Source organism: Orcinus orca, chromosome 2 (genome assembly GCF_937001465.1).
Source record: "Orcinus orca chromosome 2, mOrcOrc1.1, whole genome shotgun sequence".
Lineage (NCBI taxonomy): Eukaryota > Metazoa > Chordata > Mammalia > Artiodactyla > Delphinidae > Orcinus > Orcinus orca.
The window spans coordinates 114,621,145-114,643,834 of record NC_064560.1 but is presented as its reverse complement, the minus strand read 5'-3'; the positions used below and the strand labels follow the sequence as shown (position 1 = coordinate 114,643,834).

At 40.2% G+C, this 22,690-nt stretch overlaps 1 protein-coding gene across 2 annotated transcripts; it reads left to right on the top strand.

Moving 5' to 3' along the window:
- Nucleotides 1-10: 10 nt before the first annotated feature.
- Nucleotides 11-22,690, top strand: PDIA3 (protein disulfide isomerase family A member 3). Of its 2 annotated transcripts, XM_004273922.4 has the most exons (13): nt 11-352; nt 6,349-6,427; nt 8,167-8,284; nt 12,858-12,965; nt 14,362-14,491; nt 18,062-18,178; nt 18,490-18,615; nt 19,193-19,375; nt 20,196-20,304; nt 20,853-20,981; nt 21,543-21,622; nt 21,981-22,038; nt 22,251-22,690. In XM_004273922.4, exons 1-13 carry the CDS (start codon nt 186-188, stop codon nt 22,362-22,364), a joined length of 1,518 nt encoding a protein of 505 aa, XP_004273970.1. In that variant the 5' UTR covers nt 11-185; the 3' UTR covers nt 22,365-22,690. The 2 variants fall into 2 exon arrangements, with proteins under 2 accessions (XP_004273970.1, XP_049562604.1); XM_049706647.1 differs by lacking the exons at nt 11-352; nt 6,349-6,427 and adding an exon at nt 6,619-6,641.

Genomic DNA, 22,690 nt, shown 5'->3' with positions numbered 1-22,690 from the left:
CGCACAGCCAATCGGCGGCTGCCACACTGCGGCCCGAGCCGGGCTGGGGGGTTGGGACCTCCGGCTGCGGGGCCGACTGGGCCAGACGCGCGAGCGCAGCCTGAAGGCTCGTGGTTCTCTGCCTGGCCTCCGCAGTCCCCGCCGAACCCTGACCCTCCTGGCCGCCACCGCTTCACCTAGTCGCCATGCGCCTCCGCCGCCTAGCGCTGTTCCCGGGCCTGGCGCTGCTCCTCGCCGCGGCCCGCCTCGCCGCAGCCTCTGACGTGCTGGAACTCACGGACGACAACTTCGAGAGTCGCATCTCCGACACGGGCTCTGCAGGCCTCATGCTCGTCGAGTTTTTCGCCCCCTGGTGAGGCCATTTAGCCGGGGCGGGAGAGGGAGGGCCGGGTGGGCAGGGGGCGAAGGCGCGGGGACGGTAGGGCCTACGCAGCGCCGGCGCCCTCCATCGTTCCCCCGAGCCCGGCTGAGGCCGGCAGGTTTTCCACCCACCGGGGAGCCGAGCTGCCTCGCGGAGAGCGGAGACGTCGGTACTGATGGCCTGGGAGCGAGATCCGAGAAGGAGAACGCGAAGGCCCCTCTCGCGCAGGGCCACATCCTTACCTCGGTGCTCCTGCGGCACTTCCTATCTGCAGAGTGTTTCACCCCCTGCACCCCATCCTCCCTCGACTGGTATCTTTAGAGTTTCTGGGTGAGTCCGTTTTACTGTTTTCCATTCTATAGACGAGACATCTCAAGGCCTTATATTGGAAGCCAACGTTTCACCAAGTGCAGAGGCCGTGGGCCCCCAGGATACTTCCTTTCTTCTTGCCCCACGCAGCCGTTGGCTTCTAGCCAAGGTCAGAGTGGCTGCAGAATGGTCATAAGTGCTCTCTTAAGGAAGGCAGTTATTTGTCCATCGCCAGGTGCACACTTTCTCCATTAAACTGATCATTTCTCAGCACCATCAGAATTCCGTTAAAAAGAGTAGGTGAACCGAGTAATTCCCTCAGGATCTGTCTAAATGGTCAGTTTTAATTAGGATTTCTGAAAAATGCCAAAGAAGACCCCAGTGAGAAAGGAATCAGTGTTGGAGAAATACTCCACTTGACAGTGCTTTAACTGAACTAGGATGTAAATTACTTAGGATAGAACTAACTGGAAATAAAAAGCTGGGGGTGGGGTGGGAGTGGGGAAAGAGCAAATAGGATTTCTGACCCAGTAAACCTGAGCGTTGTTATTTTTTTTTTTAACTCCCACATCTTTACCATAGCAAACAATGATTATCTTAACGCTGGGGACAGCTCAGTATAACCACGCTAATTACAGTACTTAAGTTTTCTCCTGCCACAGTGACCCTTAATTAAAAACTATTTGTATTCAAAAGTCTCAGTAAAAGAAAGTTAGTGGATAACTTTCACTTGCTTCTAACTCTGGTCTTCACTCTGCAGGGGCTCAGCTGACTTGAGGGTTACACTATAAGTCCTGTAATGAAGACCACCTGAGCCAGAAGGGTGTGCTTAGAGGCAGCACATTTTGTTTTCAGCTTCTGACAGGTTTTGCATCCAGGGCATTACCGCGACTAACTGGCAGTACTGATTACACATCATAGGTGGTCTCTACACGTCACTAGAAATCACATTCTCTTAGAAACAACTTTTTCCAATCATGTAACCATGCTGTTAGCTTTGAGGGGGTGTTACTGTAATTAGAATGGCTGTATGGAGTTGTATCAAAACTGGGAGGTGCCTCTGTGACTACAGGGGTCCACATGAAGTGAATTGTTGGAGAATTGTGGGCTATTAGACTATTAGTTTAAAGCAGATTTTTTTTCCCCCCGATTGAAAGTGATCTATGCTACTTTAAATTGTTGCATGTGCTTCCTAAAAACTACATATCCCATCATGCACTAAAGTATCCCTAAAGTTGGGTGGATCACTGCTGTGGTGTCTCCATGTAATTGGTCTGGAAGGTAAAGTCATCCTCCACAATGCCTACAAGAAGGATCAGTTTTCTGAATGAGTAATTTGGAATCAAGGAAGTCTGTTGATGATGTCCTTATTTCTCCACATTCAACTCTTTTATTTATTAATATCTCAGCTGGAAATGCTCTCTAACTGCCTTGTACTCCTGTTATAAGTTAGATAGGAACAGTTAAAGAATCCTTATTAAGAGTAAAATGGACCCATTTTGAACAAGTTGTTTTTCTCATTTGTTTTAGGGTATTTTTTCCACTTTCATTTTACAAGTGAAAGTGAAAGATTTCTTTACAGCTGACTCTGTAGACTAATATTTCCATTATGGAGTCAATCATCTATATAGTTTGTAAGAATGGGAGTATCTGAATTTCTCTGGAAGTAAATAGAACTATTTAAATGTTTGTGATAATTTCTGAATATTTACTAGTCAGTCTTAAGTCTTCAGCATCTACCTGTGTTGTAGATTTGTGCCCTGCCCTCTAGGACAGTAGTATTAATTGATGATATTTGATACACAGTGTTTCTAGAGTATAGAAAAAGACTACGTGGATAGTATAAAATGGAATATTTAATATTTCTTCTTATACATACTGATTCCTTTAACTTGGAATTCCCTCCCCTCCCAACCCCCAGTTGATCTTTTCAACAAGATTTAGCTCAAAAGTGATTTCTTCCTTCCCTGAACAACTAAGTGGTTGTTCCCTCCTCTCTATTGGGACCTAATAATATTATCACCCCTGCCAGACTGATGTTCCTACAGGGAAAGGACTATATCAGTTTTTTTTCTATCAGAGGCTAAAGTAGCATGAGGCACATGACAGGGATGAAGTAATGATTGTTGGGTGAGTATATGTTGGGAGTCATTATTAACTGCTGGGTGCCATCCCTGAAGGTGAATGGGATTATTTGTGTTTTAGTATTATCTAGTAGTAGGTGAAAGAAGTAGTGGTAAAACTTGATGATCACCTTCAAAATCCACCTAAATTCCATTCCTGGTGAATTTAAAGAGGACAATCTCCTCCAGCCTTATTGGAACTTGTTAGACAGGTCCTCCCTTTGGACGTTTGATGATGTTGTGGATATTAACAATGCTTAAGGCAATGGTTTTCAGTCCCAGCCTTGCCACTTACACACACTCCCTCTAACACCTCTGGTTATCTCCTGGATTCCTAGAGGAATCATTCAGTAAGTCCCAGGGTGGGGCCTAGGCACACAGGTCTTTTTGGTTTGTTTTGTTTTTTAATTTATTTAATTTTATTTATTTTTGGCTGCGTTGGGTCTTCGTTGCTGTACGTGGGCTTTCTCTAGTTGGTGCAAGCGGGGGCTCCTCTTCGTTGCGATGCACGGGCTTCTTATTGCAGTGGCCTATCTTGTTGTGGAGCACGGGCTCTAGGCACGTGGGCATCAGTAGTTGTGGCATGCAGGCTCAGTAGTTGTGGCTCGTGGGCTCTAGAGCGCAGGCTCAGTAGTTGTGGCACATGGGCTTAGTTGCTCTGTGGCATGTGGGATCCTCCTGGACCAGGGGAACCCGTGTCCCCTGCATTGGCAGGCGAATTCTCAACCACTGTGCCACCAGGGAAGTCCCCCCTTTTTTTTTTTTTTTTTTAATGCTTAATGGATATTTTTATATGCATCTGTTTTGAGACCCACTGGTCTGGCCTAATTATTTTGTACTATTTTTTTTTCTTTTCAGGTGTTTAAAGGTAGTTGAGGTGAAACTTCTTAAATCTGTTGTCTGTCTTCTTAACAATTACTACATACGTATTCAACAGAAATCTCTTAATACATATAACACATTTATTATCTCTTAACCAAAAAAAAAAAGCCCTTCATAGTTCTGTTTTTTTTAACCATTATTTTGTAATTCTCAGTGTACAGTTCTTATGCCTCTCTTGATAAATTTATTCCTAATTACTTTTCTTTTTTTTTTCTTTTTTTGGCTGCTCTGGCTCTTCGTTGCGGCGCGTGGGCTCCAGAGCGCACGGGCTCAGTAGTTGCAGCACGCGGGCTTAGTTGCCCTGCGACATGTGGGATTAGTTCCCCAACCAGGGATCGAACCCACGTCCCCTGCATTGGAAGGCGGATTCTTTTTTTTTTCTTTTTCTTTTTTTTTTTTTTTGCGCTATGCGGGCCTCTCACTGCTGTGGCCTCTCCCACCGCGGAGCACAGGCCCCCAGACGCACAGGCTCAGGGGCCATGACTCACGGGCCCAGCTGCTCTGCAGCATGCGGGATCTTCCCGGACTGGGGCACGAACCCGTGTCCCCTGCATCGGCAGGCGGACTCTCAACCACTGTGCCACCAGGGAAGCCCGGAAGGCGGATTCTTAACCACTGGACCACCAGGGAAGTCTCCATAGTTCTCTTGAATGCATCATTCTCACTAGTAATTTTAACGTTGCTCTACTATTCCCCTTCTCTAAAATACCCTACCCCATCCTGTCTGAAGCCTTAAACCTTTAAGGCCCAGATCCAATTCTTACTCTCTTTAACACACATTCATTTTTAACCTTTGCACCCTTATGTTCCCAAAAGCTTAGGTTTATTAGATAAATTGGTTATTTTATTAAATCAATTGGAATTTGTGTAGTTTTGTTACAACCCACGTACATGAATTTTTAATTTACTATGGAATACAGAAGATATAATGAATATATTTTATGTCTCATGAAGAGAGAAATGCTACCAATGAAACTATGACAACGATTGCAAGACACATCCCAATTTCAGATATGGTAAAAGGTGCATCTGTGAAACACAGTATAAGGGATACCATTTATTCACCACCCAGTCTAAAAAATAAAGCCAGTATAGTTGAAGTCCCTTGTGTACCCCTTCCCCATCTTACACACTGGCCATCCTGAATTTGGTTTTTATCATTTGGTTCTTTTATACTTTTAGTAAATATGTATGTGACCCTAAGCAACATCTAATATTATAGTCTTTTTTTATATCACTCTTTCAGTTAAGCTTTCTAATGATTATTTTTGAATAGGACTTCTAAAGACCTAGAAGAATATAAATTCTTAGAATTCTTTGTTTTAAACAAGTTTTGGGGGCAGAATGTTTCTAAGTTACTTACCCATCCATTACTTAATAAAATAAATTTTGAGACTTAGGCTATGAAATATCAGCTCAAATTTCTTCTGTGTTTCCTTCCTTCTGTTTTCTAATTCTATATTTGCTGTCTGTGAGGAGGTCACAGAACTAATCACGTTCTCCCAGTGATCCTTCTGCAAGTCGTTGGCTTTTGAAGAGATGATACATAGCTGGTGCTAGCTGCGTACTGATAAGCCCCTACCCACATTGCATGTACAGTGTGCCTGTGGGACTGTTAGGGCTTTCTGGGCAGAGGAACAGGTGTTTATGATGGCCCTATGGGAAAATATTCTAACTGACATAATGCTTTATCTTCATCAGTAGTTATAGTCAGGTGAACTGTGTAGCTGTAAAAATCAAGCTTGCTGTCTTAAATATGTCATTCTCACGCTATGTTGAAACTCAGCTGAGAAGGAAAAAAGCCTCCATCGAGCTGCTAAAGTATATCAAATGAGCACCTTTTGGGCCTTATTCGACTGACCCCCCTCAAACTGGGTTTCTGGTCAAAGAGTCATATTCAAGGAATGGAGAAAAAGTACTCGATCGTGACTCTTAAAGAGTTAATATCATATTTGGGACCTTACAAGGTTTCAACCACTATATTTTTAAGAACCACAGTGCTGGTTTTCTAAGGAAAAATACGTACCTTCCTTTAGGAAATGCTACCAGGAATGGGATTATTGCTGTCTTGCCCTATATTTTATCCTCATTAATTGGTCAAAAGGGCTTGAGCCCTTTCCCTCTTTAATGTGGCTTATACTTCTGACTACAGTTTTCAGGGCTCAATTGTACTTTTTTAATCTTTTTTTTTAATTGAAGTATAGTTAATATACAATGCTGTGTTAGTTTCAGGTGTACAGCAAAGTGATTCAGTTATACATATATATATATCTATCCTTTTTCAGATTCTTTTCCAGTATAGGTTATTACAGGATAGTGAATATAGTTCCCTGTGCTAGGTCCTTGTTTATTTTATATATAGTAACGTGTATATGTTAATCCCAGACTCCTAATTTACCCCCGCCATCGCCACCCCATTGCACTTTTGAGAACATAGATGCTGCTCTGGACTGAGCCAGTCCTATAGAGTCGACCTCAGGCTAGAGAAGGTAGCTTTACCTCTGAGAGCTCTGATTTACCTTATCAGTACTGGATGTTGTTCAGGTGATGTTTTTGCTTTTGGAAGCAGCTACTAGTCAAAAGTGGTATTATAATTTGAGATTCTTCCCAGAGAAACAAAATTAACAAACTTACAGGATATATTTGCCTTTTTTCTTCAACATATCTGTATAGGTGCGGACACTGCAAAAAGCTTGCCCCAGAATATGAAGCTGCAGCTACCAGATTAAAAGGAATAGTCCCATTAGCAAAGGTGAGTATAGATGGATTCTTCATTAAAGGAAATGAGGTATTTTAAATAGTAGTAGGTAAAAATTAACATTGATTTTCTTTATTCTTACAGTGCTAAGAAGAAGAGGGAACACTAGTTTCTGGGCAAATACACAACTGACTTAATTACGGTTTCAAAAGATTACAAGTAGTGAAACTAAGGGAAATGCTGGCATAAGAAAGAAGTAAAATATATGGTAAATAAAAATTAAGGGGGGGCTTCCCTGGTGGTGCAGTGGTTGAGAGTCCGCCTGCTGATGCAGGGGACAGGGGTTCGTGCCCCGGTCCGGGAGGATCCCACATGCCGCGGAGAGGTTGGGCCAGTGAGCCATGGCCGCTGAGCCTGCGCGTCCGGAGCCTGTGCTCCGCAATGGGAGAGGCCACGGCGGTGAGAGGCCCGCGTACAGCAAAAAAAAAAAAAAAAAAAAGGGGGGGGGGCAAACATGGAAAGTAAAATTACAATAGTCAAGTTTAGAGGAAAATTATCAATGAGTGAATGAGTTCCCTAAATTAACTATACGCTATTCACAATGATGGGAATAGGAAGATGACAAGAGGATGTTGATAAGTATTAACTAACGGGTCAACTGTAAACTTAGTATTTGCTTTTACAGTCAAACTAATGCTTCCCGAATTTTATGTTGCTCCGGTCTAAAAGTTCACATCTCGGCCAGCCTCAGATAAATAGTTCATACATATATAGGACTGTTTTGGGTTTTTGGGTTTTTTTTTTGCGGTATATGGGCCTCTCACTGTTGTGGCCTCTCCCGTTGCGGAGCACAGGCTCCGGACGCTCAGGCTCAGCGGCCATGGCTCATGGGCCGAGCCGATCCGCGGCATGTGGGATCTTCCCGGACCAGGGCACGAACCCGTGTCCCCTGCATCAGCAGGCGGACTCTCAACCACTGCGCCACCAGGGAAGCCCAGGACTGTTTTTGAAAACTATTTTTAATCCTGATGTTCTGTGGCAGCTTGCCATAGAAAAAAAGAGTTCAGTCATGATTTTGTTCCTGCTTCATGTAGCTATAATCTTTGTTACTATAGATGCATTACTTTTCTGAACTTTAATTTATGTTAAAGTATTGGGATCATACCTCAGAATCTTATGAAGATTAATGAGATAATACATGCAAAGTGCTGATGGCATTACCTAATTTCGAATAAGTGGCTAAATAGATGGAAGTTGTTTTTCTTCTTCCTGATAGGTCTCACTAGATCTATCATGTTATAGTTTAGCCCAGATTCAAGACTAAGCTCAGGGAGCATGTTTAAGTATCAGTACCTTTGCTAGTAACCGTAGGTGACTTGCCAAATCAAATATACCGCAACCCACCTAAGGGGTATATATTGATACATCCCACTGATTATAATCATTATCAAAGTAAGCCACTATTTCTAATTTAAGTGATTTATCCTTTGCGTTTTCTGAGGGGCAGGAAAAAGGTGGAGAACACTGCTTTAGACAATAGAGACTCTAAGGGCAGAATTTAAATAGTCATTTGTGCATCTTGTATGAGGCCCAGGAATCTAAATTTTAGAGTTCCTTAGGTGGTTCTGAGGTAGCTAGCCAAGCACCAGTCTGCCTTTAAAATCTAATATTCTGTAGGATGTGTCAAAAATTGCTTGATATTTTGATTTGACCACTCTTAATATTTTGGGAATATAGGAAGAGCCTGCAGCAGGCTTTTGGATAACAAGCGGTTCATGTATTTTAATCTTTAGGTTGATTGTACTGCCAACACAAACACCTGTAATAAGTATGGAGTGAGTGGATATCCAACCCTGAAGATATTTAGAGATGGTGAAGAAGCAGGTGCTTATGATGGGCCAAGGACTGCTGGTAAGGATCCTGGATTACATTCTGGAAACTGGATCTGTTTAAGTACCCTGTTCTTTGTAGTGGGAACCTGACATTTTCTATACAAGATACTTTAAGTCTTAAAAATTCCTCACCTAAGAGGTCAGTTTGGAAGCTAACAAAAGACTTCTCTAACTGAACAGATTATGTAAGTAATGTAGAAAATACTTGAACTTGATTTATAAGGTTTACTAGCATTTTTTTATTTGACAAATACTTATTCAGTACTTACTCTGTGCCAGATATTCCAGATATACTAGGTGCCCAGAATTTATTGATAAATAAAACAGACAAGGTTCCTACTCTCGTGATGCTTTCATTCTGGGAGATGAAGAGAAGGAGGCAACACACAAGTTTAAAAATATATATAGATAACCACCTCACATCCATTAGGATGACTACTATAAAGAAAAAAAAAAAGAAAAAAGAACAAGTGTTGGCAAGGAGGTGGAGAAATTGGAACCCTTCTGCACTGTTGTTGTGGACTTACATAAACTGGTGCATGCAGCTGCTATGGAAAACAGAATGGTGTATCCTAAAAAAAAAAAATAGAATTATTGTATGATCCACTATTCCACTTCTGGGTATATACCTAAAAGAATTAAAAGCAGAGTCTGGAAGAGATATTTGTATACCCATGTTTATAGCTGCATTATTGACAATAGCAAAAAGGTGGAAACAGCCCAAGTGTCCCATCAGTGGGTGTATGAATATACAAAATGTAGTATATTAATAATAATTATATGTAAATTGTATATAATACAGTGGAATATTATTCAGCCTTAAAGAAGAAGTTCTGATGTGCTACAACATGGGTGAACCTTGAAGACATGCTAAGTGAGATAAGCCAGTACAAAAAGACAAATACTGTGTCATTCCACTTATATGAGATTCCTAGTCAGTTTCACAGAGATAGAAGTAGAATGTGGTTCCCAAGGGCTGTGGGGAGTTGCTTAATGAATAGAGTTTCAGTTTTGCAAATGAAAACAGTACTGGAGATTGGTTGTACAACAATGTGAATGTACTTAATGCCACAGAATTGTATACTTTAAAATGGTTAAGATGGTAAATTTTATGTTATGTATATTTTACCACAATTTAAAAATTTTTAATGTCAATAATATATGTGGATAAGATAAATTCAGTTAGTGATAAGAGCATTAGAGGAGAAAAATAAAACTGATGTGATAGTGATTGGGGTTGGGAGTACCACATTATGAGTGATCAGGGAAGTAACCTTTGAGCTGAGACCTGAATGATAGGAAGGAGCTAACCATGAGAAGATGTGGAGCTGAGCTCTCCAGGCAGAGGGAAAACAGGTACAAAAAGACCCTAAGGCATAACTGAGCTTGATATGTTCAAGGGACAGAAAGACCTTGTGGCTGGAATATAATTAGCAAGGATGACAGGTGAAGTTTGGGAAGTAAGTGGGCTGGCCCTCTACATAGGGCCCATAATTAATGAGAAAGTATGTTTTGGATAGTTTTATCTTGAGTCTATCAAATAATTAGGCATATTTTACCTTTTTATTATGAAAAGGTGAGAGGAAAGGGGTTCGTTCAGTTTGGGCATTTTAGGTGATGTGGAATTTTTTCAGCATGTATGATTGATACCCGTATACAAAGCCGTACATAAGATGGCTCCTGTCTAACTCTTAAGACTATTAAGACTTAAGACTATTTCACTTTAGAACCTTTGCCCTAGCTGTGTCCACAGCCTGAAATGATCTTCCCCCATGTTTGCATGCTTGCTCCTTTTTTTCATTCAGATCCTGGCTTAAATTTCACCTCCCAGGGAATTCCCTGGCGGTCCAGTGGTTAGGACTCGGCGCTTCACTGCAGTGGCCCAGGTTCGGTCCCTGGTCATGCAACTAAGATCACACAAGCTGTGCAGCACGGCCCCCCCCCCCACCAAAAAAAAAAAATTCTTCCAGATGCTTTCCCAGGCCACCAAACCTAAGGTAGCCACCCAGTCATACTCTTACCATCCTCTTAATTCTCTGCATAGCACTGGTTACTATCTGATATTTTAAATTGTTTACTTATTTGAAGATTTATTATATTATTTATTTGGGGATTTATTTGGAGATTTACTTATATTGTAAGCTCCAAGAGATCAGAGACCTTGTTTGGTTTATTTATTACTCTATCCCCAGTACCTAGGTTCTCCACATGTAGTAGATAATAACTCTTCAATGCATGAATAAATATTTTGGCCCAACTGACGTCATTTAGCCAACACTCAAAATTTGATATGTCTAAGAACAAAAGGTAAAATATTCATTTTTTTCCCCCTGATCTTAAAAGCATTAATGAACACATGTTACGATTCAGATTTTATTAGCTCAGGGTAGAGTTAGCAGTTAGAATTATTGCTATGTTTTTCTCTGGACTTAGGTCTAAACTATATTGTATGTGAACCCAACCAGACTGCTGCTATGCAGATAATCTCACTTGGGCTGTACATAGATTTCTTAAACTCAAGTATTTCTCAGCATCTGACTAGGTGATCAGATGTTTGGCTACTTAAGATGGATTATTTTATTCATGTATTCTACGAACTATGCTGTTTGCCTTCCTGCTTCAACTGGTTACTCAGCCCTCCCTTTATACCTTCCAGAGAATTTTAAATACTCAGGGAGAAACGTAACACTTTTCATCATAGCCCTGAGGTAAAGTTCTTTATAATAATTTATATTGTGATATAGTAATTACAGTCCCCTTGCAGGCCAAAAAATTCATATCCGATATCAATTTACCTATTGACACAACCCCTCCTCTGTGAGGAGTTGAGGAAAACATTTAAGAGGAAAAAAAATCATGAATGGAGAGAGAAGGAAAGAAAAACCTCTAAAAGAAGCAAAATAGACTCAATCATGTTGAAACAGTTAAACAGTACTCTGTCTCAGTCGGTCAGCAAATCCTTAGAGTTCTCAGAAGAGAAAGGGGTGGGAGAGGTGTAGCACGGAGCCCAGAAGAAAGTAGAATAATGGTCTGTCAACTAGACTTAAAGGGTAAAAGATTTTTTGTGTTTTTGTATGTGATTATTATTTTTAAACAGTTTTACTTACCTAGCGCATTTCACCTAAATAGGAAAATGTGATTTGGGTGGATCTGGGTCGTGGCATAGTTTGACCTGTATATAGTTAAACCCTGAAACAAGATAGCCAAGGCACTGCATTTTCTACTTTTAAAATGCAAGGCTACATGTGACTGTGCCACTTAAGAATAAAGGATTTGTTTGTTTAATTCATTTGCAAAATGGATATTTCTTGAACTTGTTATGTGTTAGGTATTAGGTATATATCAGCAAAACAGACAAAAATAAATAAGGATAGAGTATTAGATGGGTGAAATGTGCTGTAAGAAAGATAAAGCAGGCGATAAGGGAGTGTTGGGGGTTGAATAGGTTTTAGTTTACAAGGAATGGTTAGGGAAGGCTTCCTTGAGAAGATGACTCTTTTGTTTGTTTGTTTTTATTTATTATTTTTGGCTGCATTTGGTCTTTGTTGCTGTGTGCGGGCTTTCTCTAGTTGCAACGAGCAGGGGCTACTCTTCGTTGCGGTGTGCAGGCTTCTCATTGCGGTGGCTTCTTTTGTTGCGGTGCATGGGCTCTAGGCGCACGGGCTTCAGTAATTGGCACGTGGGCTCAGTAGTTGTGGCTTGCGGGCTCCAGAGCACAGGGTCAGTAGTTGTGGCTCACGGACGTAGTTGCTCCGTGGCATGTGGGATCTTCCCGGACAAGGGCTCAAACCTGTGTCCCCTGCATTGGCAGGCTGATTCTTAACCACTGGGCCACCAGGGAGGTCCCGAGAAGATGACATTTTGAGTTAAGACCTAAAGGAGGAGGTGAGGAAGGAAGCCAGGTGGATATCTGGGGAAAGATTGTTCTAGGCAGAGAACAACATGCACAAAGGTATTATCTGTATTGTTATAAACACTTTAATACATCACTGGCAGGGATATGAATAAGTACAGTCTCTTTGGGGGGGCAGTTAAACAGTTATAAATGCATGTACTCTTTGACCCAGTGAATCCACTTTTAGGAAATTACCCTACAGGTACACTCAGTCATGTGTAAAATGATGCTAGTACAAGGTTGTTTATTGCAGAATCATTTACAGTAGCAAGAAATTGGAAACAAATGTTCATCAGTTGTGGCTGGTTAAATAAATTGTGGTACATCCATACAATGAAACACCATGTGGCTATAAAGAAGATTGAGGTAGTTCATTATGTATATTGACATAAATTATCTCTAAACTGTGTTAAATGACAAAAACAAAATACAGAACAGCATATGTGTGTGCTGCCATTTGAGGAGAAAAGAAAAGAATAAATATGTAATTGCTTGTTTGTGAATAATATGTCTGGAAAGATATACAAAAAACTGAAATGTTATCCTATAGGGAAGAAACTGGGTCACAAGGAGAAGGATAGGAAGAAAACTTCATTGTATATGCTTTTGAACTTTTTAAACTTTAAATCATGTGAATGATTACCTTTTCAAAAATTATAAATTTGTGTTGCTATAATCTTTCATCTTGTCTTTTAAGATGGAATTGTCAGCCACCTGAAGAAGCAGGCTGGACCAGCTTCAGCTGGTCTCAGGACTGAGGAAGAATTTGAAAAGTTCATTAGTGATAAAGATGCTTCTGTGGTGGGTGAGTAGCAAATTTGATTATGCCACAAAATCATCAACATGGTTTCAAAAGCCCTCTATGTCTGAGTAAACAATGAAGTTAAAACTGGGAAACCTTGGGGGCAGCTGAAAAGACAACTCACAAAATTAGGTCAGCATTACTATAATGTAGAAAAAAGTGGTGTTTTATTTGAGTGGCCTGGTATTCTTTCAGGTGTAAAGATTTAATGTCAATTAAAGAAAATAGGAATAGCTTCAGTTTTTCCTATCACTTCTTAAACTCCTGAGATTTAACTCAAATAATAGAGTACTTAAAACTGAAAATGGGGTTTTAAGGTGGGAGGATATAAGTAAATGATAAACCTCTGTCTGCTATTTTCATAGTTGTAGGGGAATTTACAATTTAAGATCAAATTGCTAGGATTTGTATATGTTTTTACAGCAATCTTTGCTTTCTTGGGTGTTGCAATATGTCATTATTTTTAAAATAACTTGAGCCAATTAAACACATTCTACATCTTGAGTGTTTTTTGTTTTGTTTTGTTTTAAACGTAATGCATAATACATTTGACTAAAAAATAAATTTAGGGCTTCCCTGGTTGCACAGTGGTTGAGAGTCCGCCTGCCAACGCAGGGGACACAGGTTCGTGCCCCAGTCCGAGAGTATCCCACATGCCGCAGAGCGGCTGGGCCCATGAGCCATGGCCGCTGAGCCTGCGCGTCCGGAGCCTGTGCTCCACAACGGGAGAGGCCACAACAGTGAGAGGCCCGTGTACCGCAAAAAAAAAAAAATAAATTTAAACATACAAGCGTGTGTTCTCTTAATCTCCTAATTACTGTAATAAAACTGACTTTCTGGCAGTAGAGGATGGTTTATCTTTTAAGTTTGACTAAAAGTCACTTCTTATCTGGATATTGATTCTGTATATTTTACAAGGAGTTAACCATAAGTAGACATTTAATAAACACTGAGATTTTGGGCACTTCACTAGATTTGAAGTTCTAAAGACAAATAAGACATAGAAAAAAATATGGTGAATTAATTTACACTTTATTTTGACATACTACCTTATTTAATCCTCTGACACCTGAAATAGTCCCTGAGACTCTAAGGAGATAGGCAATTTGCTCACATTTTTCAACTGTGAAAAACTAGAATTAAGACTTGAACCCTAACAAATTCTCTCCCTTGGCTTCCTCAAAAAAGTTTTTTTTTAAGGGTAGAGAAAGAATTCTTATCCTAAATATTTCATCAAATATCCTCAGTACTCATGGCAAAGCAGACCCAATCCTCCTATCTATCTTGCTTTGCTTATCCATAATAAGATAAAGACTTTGAAAAAATAGAAGAATTTCAAAGTTTTGAATATGTCTCAGCACTTACTGTTTCTTCTTCGTGTTTGACATTTTCTGTATAGGTTTTTTCAAGGATTTATTCAGTGACGCTCACTCTGAGTTTCTAAAAGCAGCCAGCAACTTGAGGGATAACTACCGATTTGCACACACCAGTGTTGAGTCTCTGGTGAACAAGTATGATGATGATGGAGAGTAAGTAACTGAGTTAAATGCCCTTGTAAATGTGTACCTTGACCAAGTGCTATTGTGTGAACTGGTGGTTTTTAAGCCTAGTTTTTCCAAAAGCTTTATTGAGCACATACTAGGCAGTAAGCTAAGTTCTGGAAACTGTTGCTGCCTTTGAGGGGCAACTGGTAATGGGAGACAGTGAATATATTTAAAAATACAAGTGTAAGTGAGCATTATATGTATTATGGTAGAAATTAGGCAGAGTGTACCAGTAGTACAGAGGAGGGAATGATTTTTTTGGGGGGGGGTGGGGAGTAGTATCAAAAAATGTCGTAGAGGAGGTGACTTTTGAGGTATATCTTGAAAGATAAGTTTTTCCAGGCAGGTTATGGTGGGGGATAAAGATTATTCCAGATAGAGCAGCAGGAGAGAGGGCCCCGAGATGTGAAACAACCTAAGCGTGTTGGGACCTGTAGTACTGCTGGAGTATTGTTCGTGGATGAGGTCATAGTGAAAGGTAAGCTTGGAGAGGTAAGCAGAGACCAAATTATAGAAAACTTTAAGTGCCATACAGAAAAATTTGGATTTTATCTTTTAGATATTTGAGAGCCATTGAAAGACTTTGAGCTAGACAGTAATGTGATTAATTTTGTGTTTTCAGCGGAAAAGACACTGGCACCCATATAGTGGTGGTTTGAAAGGGGAGGGATGGCAAGGCAGTCAAGAGAGGCTAAACTAAGGGTGACATCTGAGAATCTAAATTAAGGCAGTATTAGGGGCAATGAAGAAGAAGGAGTGTGTATAAAAAATGTAGACAATAGGATTTGGCCCCTCGCCAAGTGTGAAAAAGGGCAGATCTACAGTAAGTCTAGGTTTCTAAAGACTTGGATAACTGGGCCAATCATCATCAAGCTATGAAGAAGACGAAGAGAAACAAATTTGGGGGAAATGATGATGAGTTCTATTTTGGCACAGTGAATTTGAGTAGTTTTGAGACATCCCGGTGGTGAAGACCCATTGGACAATTGGATAAATGAGACTAAAATTCAGGAAAAGTTCTCAACTGAGTTAAAAGATTTATAGGTCAACCACATGTAAGTGGTTATTGAAACCATGGGACTAGATGAGATCACTCAAGGTGAGCATATAGAGTAAAAAGAAAAGCGTGACAAGGGTTAGTGTTATTTATATTTAACAAAATATGCAGTGTTTACTATGTGCCATGTACTGTTAACTCCTTTAATCCTCTTAACAAATTGTTGAGACAGAGCTATCATTATCTCCATTTACAGAGGAGAAAGCACACAAAGAGGTTAAGCTTCACATGCCGTAAATGGCAGAACCAGGGTTGAACCTTTGCAGCTAGAAGGTCTAGCTGCAATGTTGTTGGGCTTAACCATGAGGCTCTACTGCCTTTTAGATTAAGAGACACCAGGTCTATAAATGATGTGGAGCCACTTGTGGCTCATTAAGCACACCACATATCAGCCTGTTACCCTTAGATTTGTTCACTGTGTCTGCCTCTCACACTTGTCATTAAAAGTGGCCTATCAGGGCTTCCCTGGTGGCGCAGTGGTTGAGAGTCCGCCTGCCGATGCAGGGGACACGGGTTCGTGCCCCAGTCCGGGAAGATCACACATGCCACGGAGCGGCTGGGCCCGTGAGCCATGGCCGCTGAGCCTGTGCGTCCGGAGCCTGTGCTCCTCAGCGGGAGAGGCCATAACAGTGAGAGGCCCGCGTACCGCAAAAAAAAAAAAAAAAAAAAGTGGCCTATCAGCGGGACTTCCCTGGTGGTCCAGTGGCTAAGACTCTGTCCTCCCAAACCCAGGGGGCCTGGGTTTGATCCCTGGTTGGGGAACTAGATCCCACATGCTGCAACGAAGATCCCGCGTGCTGCAACTAAGACCCGGGGCAGCCAAGGAAATAAATAAATAAATCTTTTTTAAAAAAAGGAAAAAAAAATTGGCCTCTCAGCCTCTGATCAGAAGTCTTATGAGGGGTGTCTTAAGTTCTTCATGTGTAGACCTTATATGAAGGGTGTCTTAAGTTTTTCATGTGTACCCCAATGCCATAACATCATTAAAGATCACATTTAGAACTGATTTCAATTTTTGACAATAACTGCTCTGAAATTGGTAACTATACTTTTAAAAAAAATCTGAGACATAGTCACCTTCTTGGTTGCCCAGCGTGTTTATATTAGGTCCCTTTTTGCTATGTAGTTTCCTTGTATACTATGAAAATGCCTGTGTTTTAACTGACATAAAGTTAATGGTTAACATTGGAAGAGTGGAGAGAGGGATATAAGGACTTAAAGGTGCTGACACCTAGCCCAAAACAAGTGATAAAATTGTATACAGGTGTGTATAGTGTGGGGAGGAGGAATGGAAGAGAAGCAAGAGGCAAGATATTGATAGTTAGAATAGTGATATTTTCTGGGAACGCTTGTACTAGATATAAACCTGTGACTCAGAACCAAATTGGGTTCAGTTTTAGCTGAACAAAGGGTTAGAAAGTAAAGAAGGGCGCTTCCCTGGTGGCACAGCAGTTAAGAATCCGGCTGCCACCGTAGGGCACACGAGTTCGAGCCCTGGTCCCGTAAGATCCCACATGCCGCGGAGCAACTAAGGCCATGTGCCACAACTACTGAGCCCACGCTCTAGGGCCCGCGAGCCACAACTACTGAGCCCACATGCCTCAAGCCCGAGCTCCACAACAAGAGAAGCCACCGCAATGAGAAGCCTGCGCATCTCAACAAAGGGTAGCCCCCACATGCCACAACTAGAGAAAGCCTGCATACAACAACAAAGACCCAACACAGCCAAAAATAAATAAATTTATTAAAAGGAAAAAAAAGAAGGAATTTCCTTCAAGTGTTCTGGTGGAATGAGGAAAGCTTGGTTTAGGGAGAGAGGCAACGTAGTACCAGGAAGAGAAAACTTTGTAAACTGTGTTTATTCATATAGAGAAATCTAGAACAAAAAATTTTTTAATGGACTCAAGCTAAATATTATCTATAATCATATACCTACCTATAGAATTTTTACAGCTGGGAGGAATCTTAAATATATTTTCTCTAATGAAGTAATTTTCTTACTGTATGGGAGAGTTGAATTTTCAATGAGACTGGCAGGGCAAGGTACCTTCCAATAAGAGCAAGTTCTGGCTTATTTTATTGTACATATTGGGGCTTTGGGGTAAGTTGGGTTTTGTTTTTAAAGGTTTGGAAATTAATTATCTACTCTAACCCCCTTTTGTACTGATGTAAAAGCTGAAGCCCAGAAGAATTAAATTGATACCTGGCCCGAGGTCTTTGAAGTTAGTGGTGGAGCAAGTATTAGAACCAAGGTATTCTAACTTTGCAACCCAGGTTTATTAAATCATCATACCCAATTATTACACTTGAAATTAAGGTGGTTAGCTCCTTAGCGTTGATGAGAAGGTCATGTTGCCAAGGCTGTGGTCCCAGAAAAGAGTCCTTATGTGCTTAAATGGTGATATTAGAAGTGGCAGCAAGTGTAGATAGTCTGAGCTTTAAATAAAAGGTGGGAGACAGTTCTTTTGCTGTCTACCTACTAAGACTTTTTTCTAAAGGGGTATCACCTTGTTTCGTCCGTCACATCTGATGAACAAGTTTGAGGACAGGACTGTGGCATATACAGAGCAGAAAATGACCAGTGGAAAGATTAAAAAATTTATTCAGGAAAACATGTGAGTACCTCTTTATACTTTTGGGATTTCTTGGCTTCATTTTAGTTTGTTTATCTCAGTTATTAAGCAGAGCCATGTTTTAGATTAAATAGCTTCATTCATGGGATTGTAATGATAATAGTTGAGTTTATATTAAAGTAGTAATGTTTGGGTCCTAGAACTCCTATTGTGGTCCTATAAGTTACATTACTCGGTACTTATCCTATATATTGAAAATTTCTTTCCTTTTTAAGTGCTGTCAGTTACTTTATGATAATTCCATAACATAGCTATAAACCAGCCAAATTTGATAATGGATTGTATCATTTCAGTTTTGGTATCTGCCCTCACATGACAGAAGACAATAAAGATTTGATACAGGGCAAGGACTTACTTATGGCCTACTATGATGTGGACTATGAAAAGAATGCTAAAGGTTCCAACTACTGGAGAAACAGGTAATAATAATTTTTCCCCTTTGTAAATAAGTTTACCCAGTGCATAAACAATTCCTTCTAACTATCCTATTACCATGTGTGATGTGAGAACAGATAAGAAAATGGGATTTGAAGCTGTAAGGATAAATAAACTATTTCCAAAATCTGTTAGGCATATCTTCCATAGGTGTTCCTTTGCCGTGTGACACAGCTGATTCCTGACCTCACAATAAAAGATGCAAATGTTATCTAAAATGTCCTTTAACACATTGTGCCTTGTTGCCCATTGAGACCCTCAGTGTATTTTATCCTTATAAATTTTCTTTTTGGGTTAGTTATTATGCCTGTGATATTTTATAGTTATATAATATAACAAGTTTCAGTGGGAATGGACTGTACCAACAGTTTGGCAGTGAAGTTCAGTAAGACACTGGAGTATACCATAATCCTATGTCAGTGCCCAAGGACACAAGTTCAGACTGTTTCCAGAGGGCTGCAGGGACTATGAAATTTTGCTTTCTGGTCTCTTGCTTCTTGGTTTAGAAGTGCTTTACCACCCTGGTATAATCTTGGCATAAATATCTCTTGTTTCCTATAGAGTGATGATGGTGGCAAAGAAATTCCTGGATGCTGGGAAGAAACTCAACTTTGCTGTAGCTAGCCGCAAAACCTTTAGCCATGAACTTTCTGATTTTGGCTTGGAAAGCACTACTGGCGAGATTCCTGTTGTTGCTATCAGAACTGCAAAAGGAGAGAAGTTTGTCATGCAGGAGGAGTTCTCGTGAGTTACAAGTTAGCGTGGGTTTGGGATTTGATTCTGCAAAGAAACTATTAAAGGCTTTTACACTACTGAGGATTTATAAAGAAGAACATTGGAATGTGAAGCTAGGTCTTGTAATCGAGACATATGACGGTCACTTTTCTCAATTAATTATAGATAATTTAAGGATCATGATTCTTAATAAATTTTGAAAGGTAACAAAAGGATGGCAGCTTGGAATTCTTACATGATTATTTCCACCCTGCCATTAAAAATAGTAAATAGAGAACATTAGACAGTCTCTTTGAGATTGATGTAATTTCAGACCAACCCAGTCCCCTCCCATCCCCACAGAATGTCTTTTCTTCTTGGAATACCACATTGGCCTAAAGTAAACTCAGGGTATTGGAAAGATCTTAAGACCCCAGACAGTTTTGGCTATCACCTTCTGAGACTTCAGGAGATTAAGACAAGAGAAAATCTTCCTGTGAGTGAAATCAGTAAAAAAAAAAAAAGATAGGCATTATTCTCCAGAGCAACAAAATAGGACCTGGTTCTTTTGCAGAATTGAATTTCCAGAAGGACCAATGTTTTCTTCCTTCTCTGACCTTTCTAATCCACAAAGAACACACTAGAAATACAAGAAGGTGGTTGCTTTCTTGTTCAGTCTGTAGTTCTGCATATTGAGAAACAAGGGCTCTGTCTTTTTTTTTTTTAAACTTCCAGTTACTTCCTAGCCTTGAAATTTAAACTATGTAGAAACTATTCTAAGAAATGGTTTTTAGTTTTCTCAGTGGTGGGAGCAAGTTAACAAAACTGATCCTTGTTTTTCTAATACCAGGCGCGATGGCAAGGCTCTTGAGAGATTCCTGCAGGATTACTTTGATGGCAACCTGAAGAGATACCTGAAGTCTGAGCCTATCCCAGAGAGCAATGATGGGCCCGTAAAGGTGAGGCGCACACAACTTCCCCAAGCCTCTACATAGCTGTCTCTCCTCATTTCTTTATTCCCAAAATACTGGGAAGTGCTAAGTGAAGACCATGTTGGCTACTCAGTTACTGTTTTTGTTTGTACTCACCTCCCTCATCATAAAATAAGCATTGTCAGAGTTCATTATGCTTAATAGGGGCAGGAGTAGAATTTTCTGATGATATTTGTATTGGGGCTAGGTTACTCTTCAGGGCAGAGCAAGCTAACCCCTAATAGAATAGTTTTAAGAATAGCTTTAATATTGTTGTTCTGAGATTATTTTAAGCAAGAGTTGGGTAGCACTTGTTTCCTGTGACTTCCTGAACTTAGTCTGACAGGTGACAGACATGGGAATGAGTTGATTTCTGGGGAATGGTAATATCTTAATAAAGTCTATAAATATGAGTTGGGTTTCATATTTTTAATGGCAACACAACAAATTTGAGAGGGATTGGGTCCAGAAACAAATATAGCTCATGAATGTGTTCAACTTGCCTTACCAGCTAGAGAATCTTCTCTGTTTCCCAGGTAGTGGTAGCAGAGAATTTTGATGAAATAGTGAATGATGAAAATAAAGATGTGCTGATTGAATTTTATGCTCCTTGGTGTGGTCACTGTAAGAATCTGGAGCCTAAGTATAAAGAACTGGGAGAGAAGGTAAGTGTGAACCATATTCTGAAGTTAAATTTGAGTTGGGAAGTTTACATACATAGTCAGCATTGGCTATGTAGTTACCCTTATTAGTTCAGAACCTAAGTACTGGTAGATTTTTTTTCAACTCTCTACTGTTTACTCACTTTCTCCTGACTGCCCTCTGAGCCTGTGCAGTGCCTCAGACACCTGCTTTACCTTTCCACTCCTCAGACTCAATCTAGATTGTGGTTAAAAGGATCCTGGCATCTGAATCTTGATAGTGGCTTATATGAATTCATTATGTTCCTTCATCTTATATCACTTGGCTTAGCCCTTATAATATCTTATTTAGGCCAGGTAATTTTGAAGGTGTCTGTATATAGAGTCTTAATGTGTGGGAACCAAGAGAGAAAAGGGAAGTTTATGGAAAGTTTGATATTGTGTGCATGTATCACTACTCTTCCTGTCTCAGCAGCAAAACTTATCCAAGCTTTTGAAGAATGAGGTTGTTTTAAGTCCTAAATTGACTGTGTCCCTCAGTCACTGAAAACTTGAAATTTCAAGATCTAACCTTTTTATTAACAGCTCAGAAAAGACCCAAATATTGTCATAGCCAAGATGGATGCCACAGCCAATGATGTGCCTTCTCCATATGAAGTCAGAGGGTAAGTAGATTAAAAACTAGTAAAAGTATCTAGGTAACTGCTAGGAAAAAATAAGCTTGTAAACCATTTCTGTATTGCGCATAGTTTGGAGAGTCCTCATATTCCAGTTGAGCACAGAACCACCAATGCCTTCCTGGCTTAAAGTTCTGCAGCATTGGCCCACATGGCTGCCACAGACCTTGTGAGCTTTCATATTTCTGAGTTTTGATAGGATGTAATGTAGCCACCAATGGAAAATAGTATCTGGTCAGATTAGAAATCATGAAGAGAAGTTACTCCTAGAAGCAGTTATTAGGAAAGTGTATGTCAGAGTTACTCTGGAATCTGAAATTTGTCAACTCTTTTCTTCTTTTCCCAGTTTTCCTACCATCTACTTCTCTCCAGCCAATAAGAAACTGAATCCAAAGAAATATGAAGTAAGTTCATTGTCTCATCTCCCCACAAATACATACACACACACACAGACACATATTCAGTTCTTTGAGTTTATGTAACTGGAAATTCAACTCATGGTCCATATATGTGGTTGCTAATGTGCTTTTAAAAATTCAAGTCTTCCTATTGGGGAAAAAGAAAATCCACAGTTCTTTGAAAGGTTAAATTTTCAGAGTTATCTTTCTGTTTTCAGGGTGGCCGTGAATTAAGTGATTTTATTAGCTATCTAAAGCGAGAGGCTACAAACCCCCCTGTAGTTCAAGAAGAAAAACCCAAGAAGAAGAAGAAGGCACAGGAGGATCTCTAAAGCAGCAGCCAAACACAACACTTTGTAAAAGGACTCTTCCACGAGAGATGGGAAAACCATTGGGGAGGACTGGGACCCGTATGGGATTATTACCTCTCAGGGCTGAGAGGACAGAATGGATATAATCTGAATCCTGTTAAAATTTTCTCTAAACTGTTTCTTAGCTGCACTGTTTATGAGAATATCAGAACCAGTTTATGTTTGTGGTTTTGGGAAAAATTATTTGTGTTGGGGGGAATGTTGGGGGGGATTGAGTTGGGGGTTATTTTCTAATTTTTTTTGTACATTTGGAACAGTGACAATAAATGCGCCCCCTTTATACTGTC

What these genes read in the sequence shown, in the direction of transcription:
- PDIA3 (XM_004273922.4), top strand. Translation starts at nt 186, where the DNA reads ATGCGCCTCCGCCGCCTAGCGCTGTTCCCGGGCCTGGCGCTGCTCCTC. An exon ending in GTCGAGTTTTTCGCCCCCTG is followed by an intron (nt 353 to 6,348) that starts GTGAGGCCATTT and finishes ATATCTGTATAG; the next exon opens with GTGCGGACACTGCAAAAAGC. An exon ending in TCTCCATATGAAGTCAGAGG is followed by an intron (nt 21,623 to 21,980) that starts GTAAGTAGATTA and finishes TTCTTTTCCCAG; the next exon opens with TTTTCCTACCATCTACTTCT.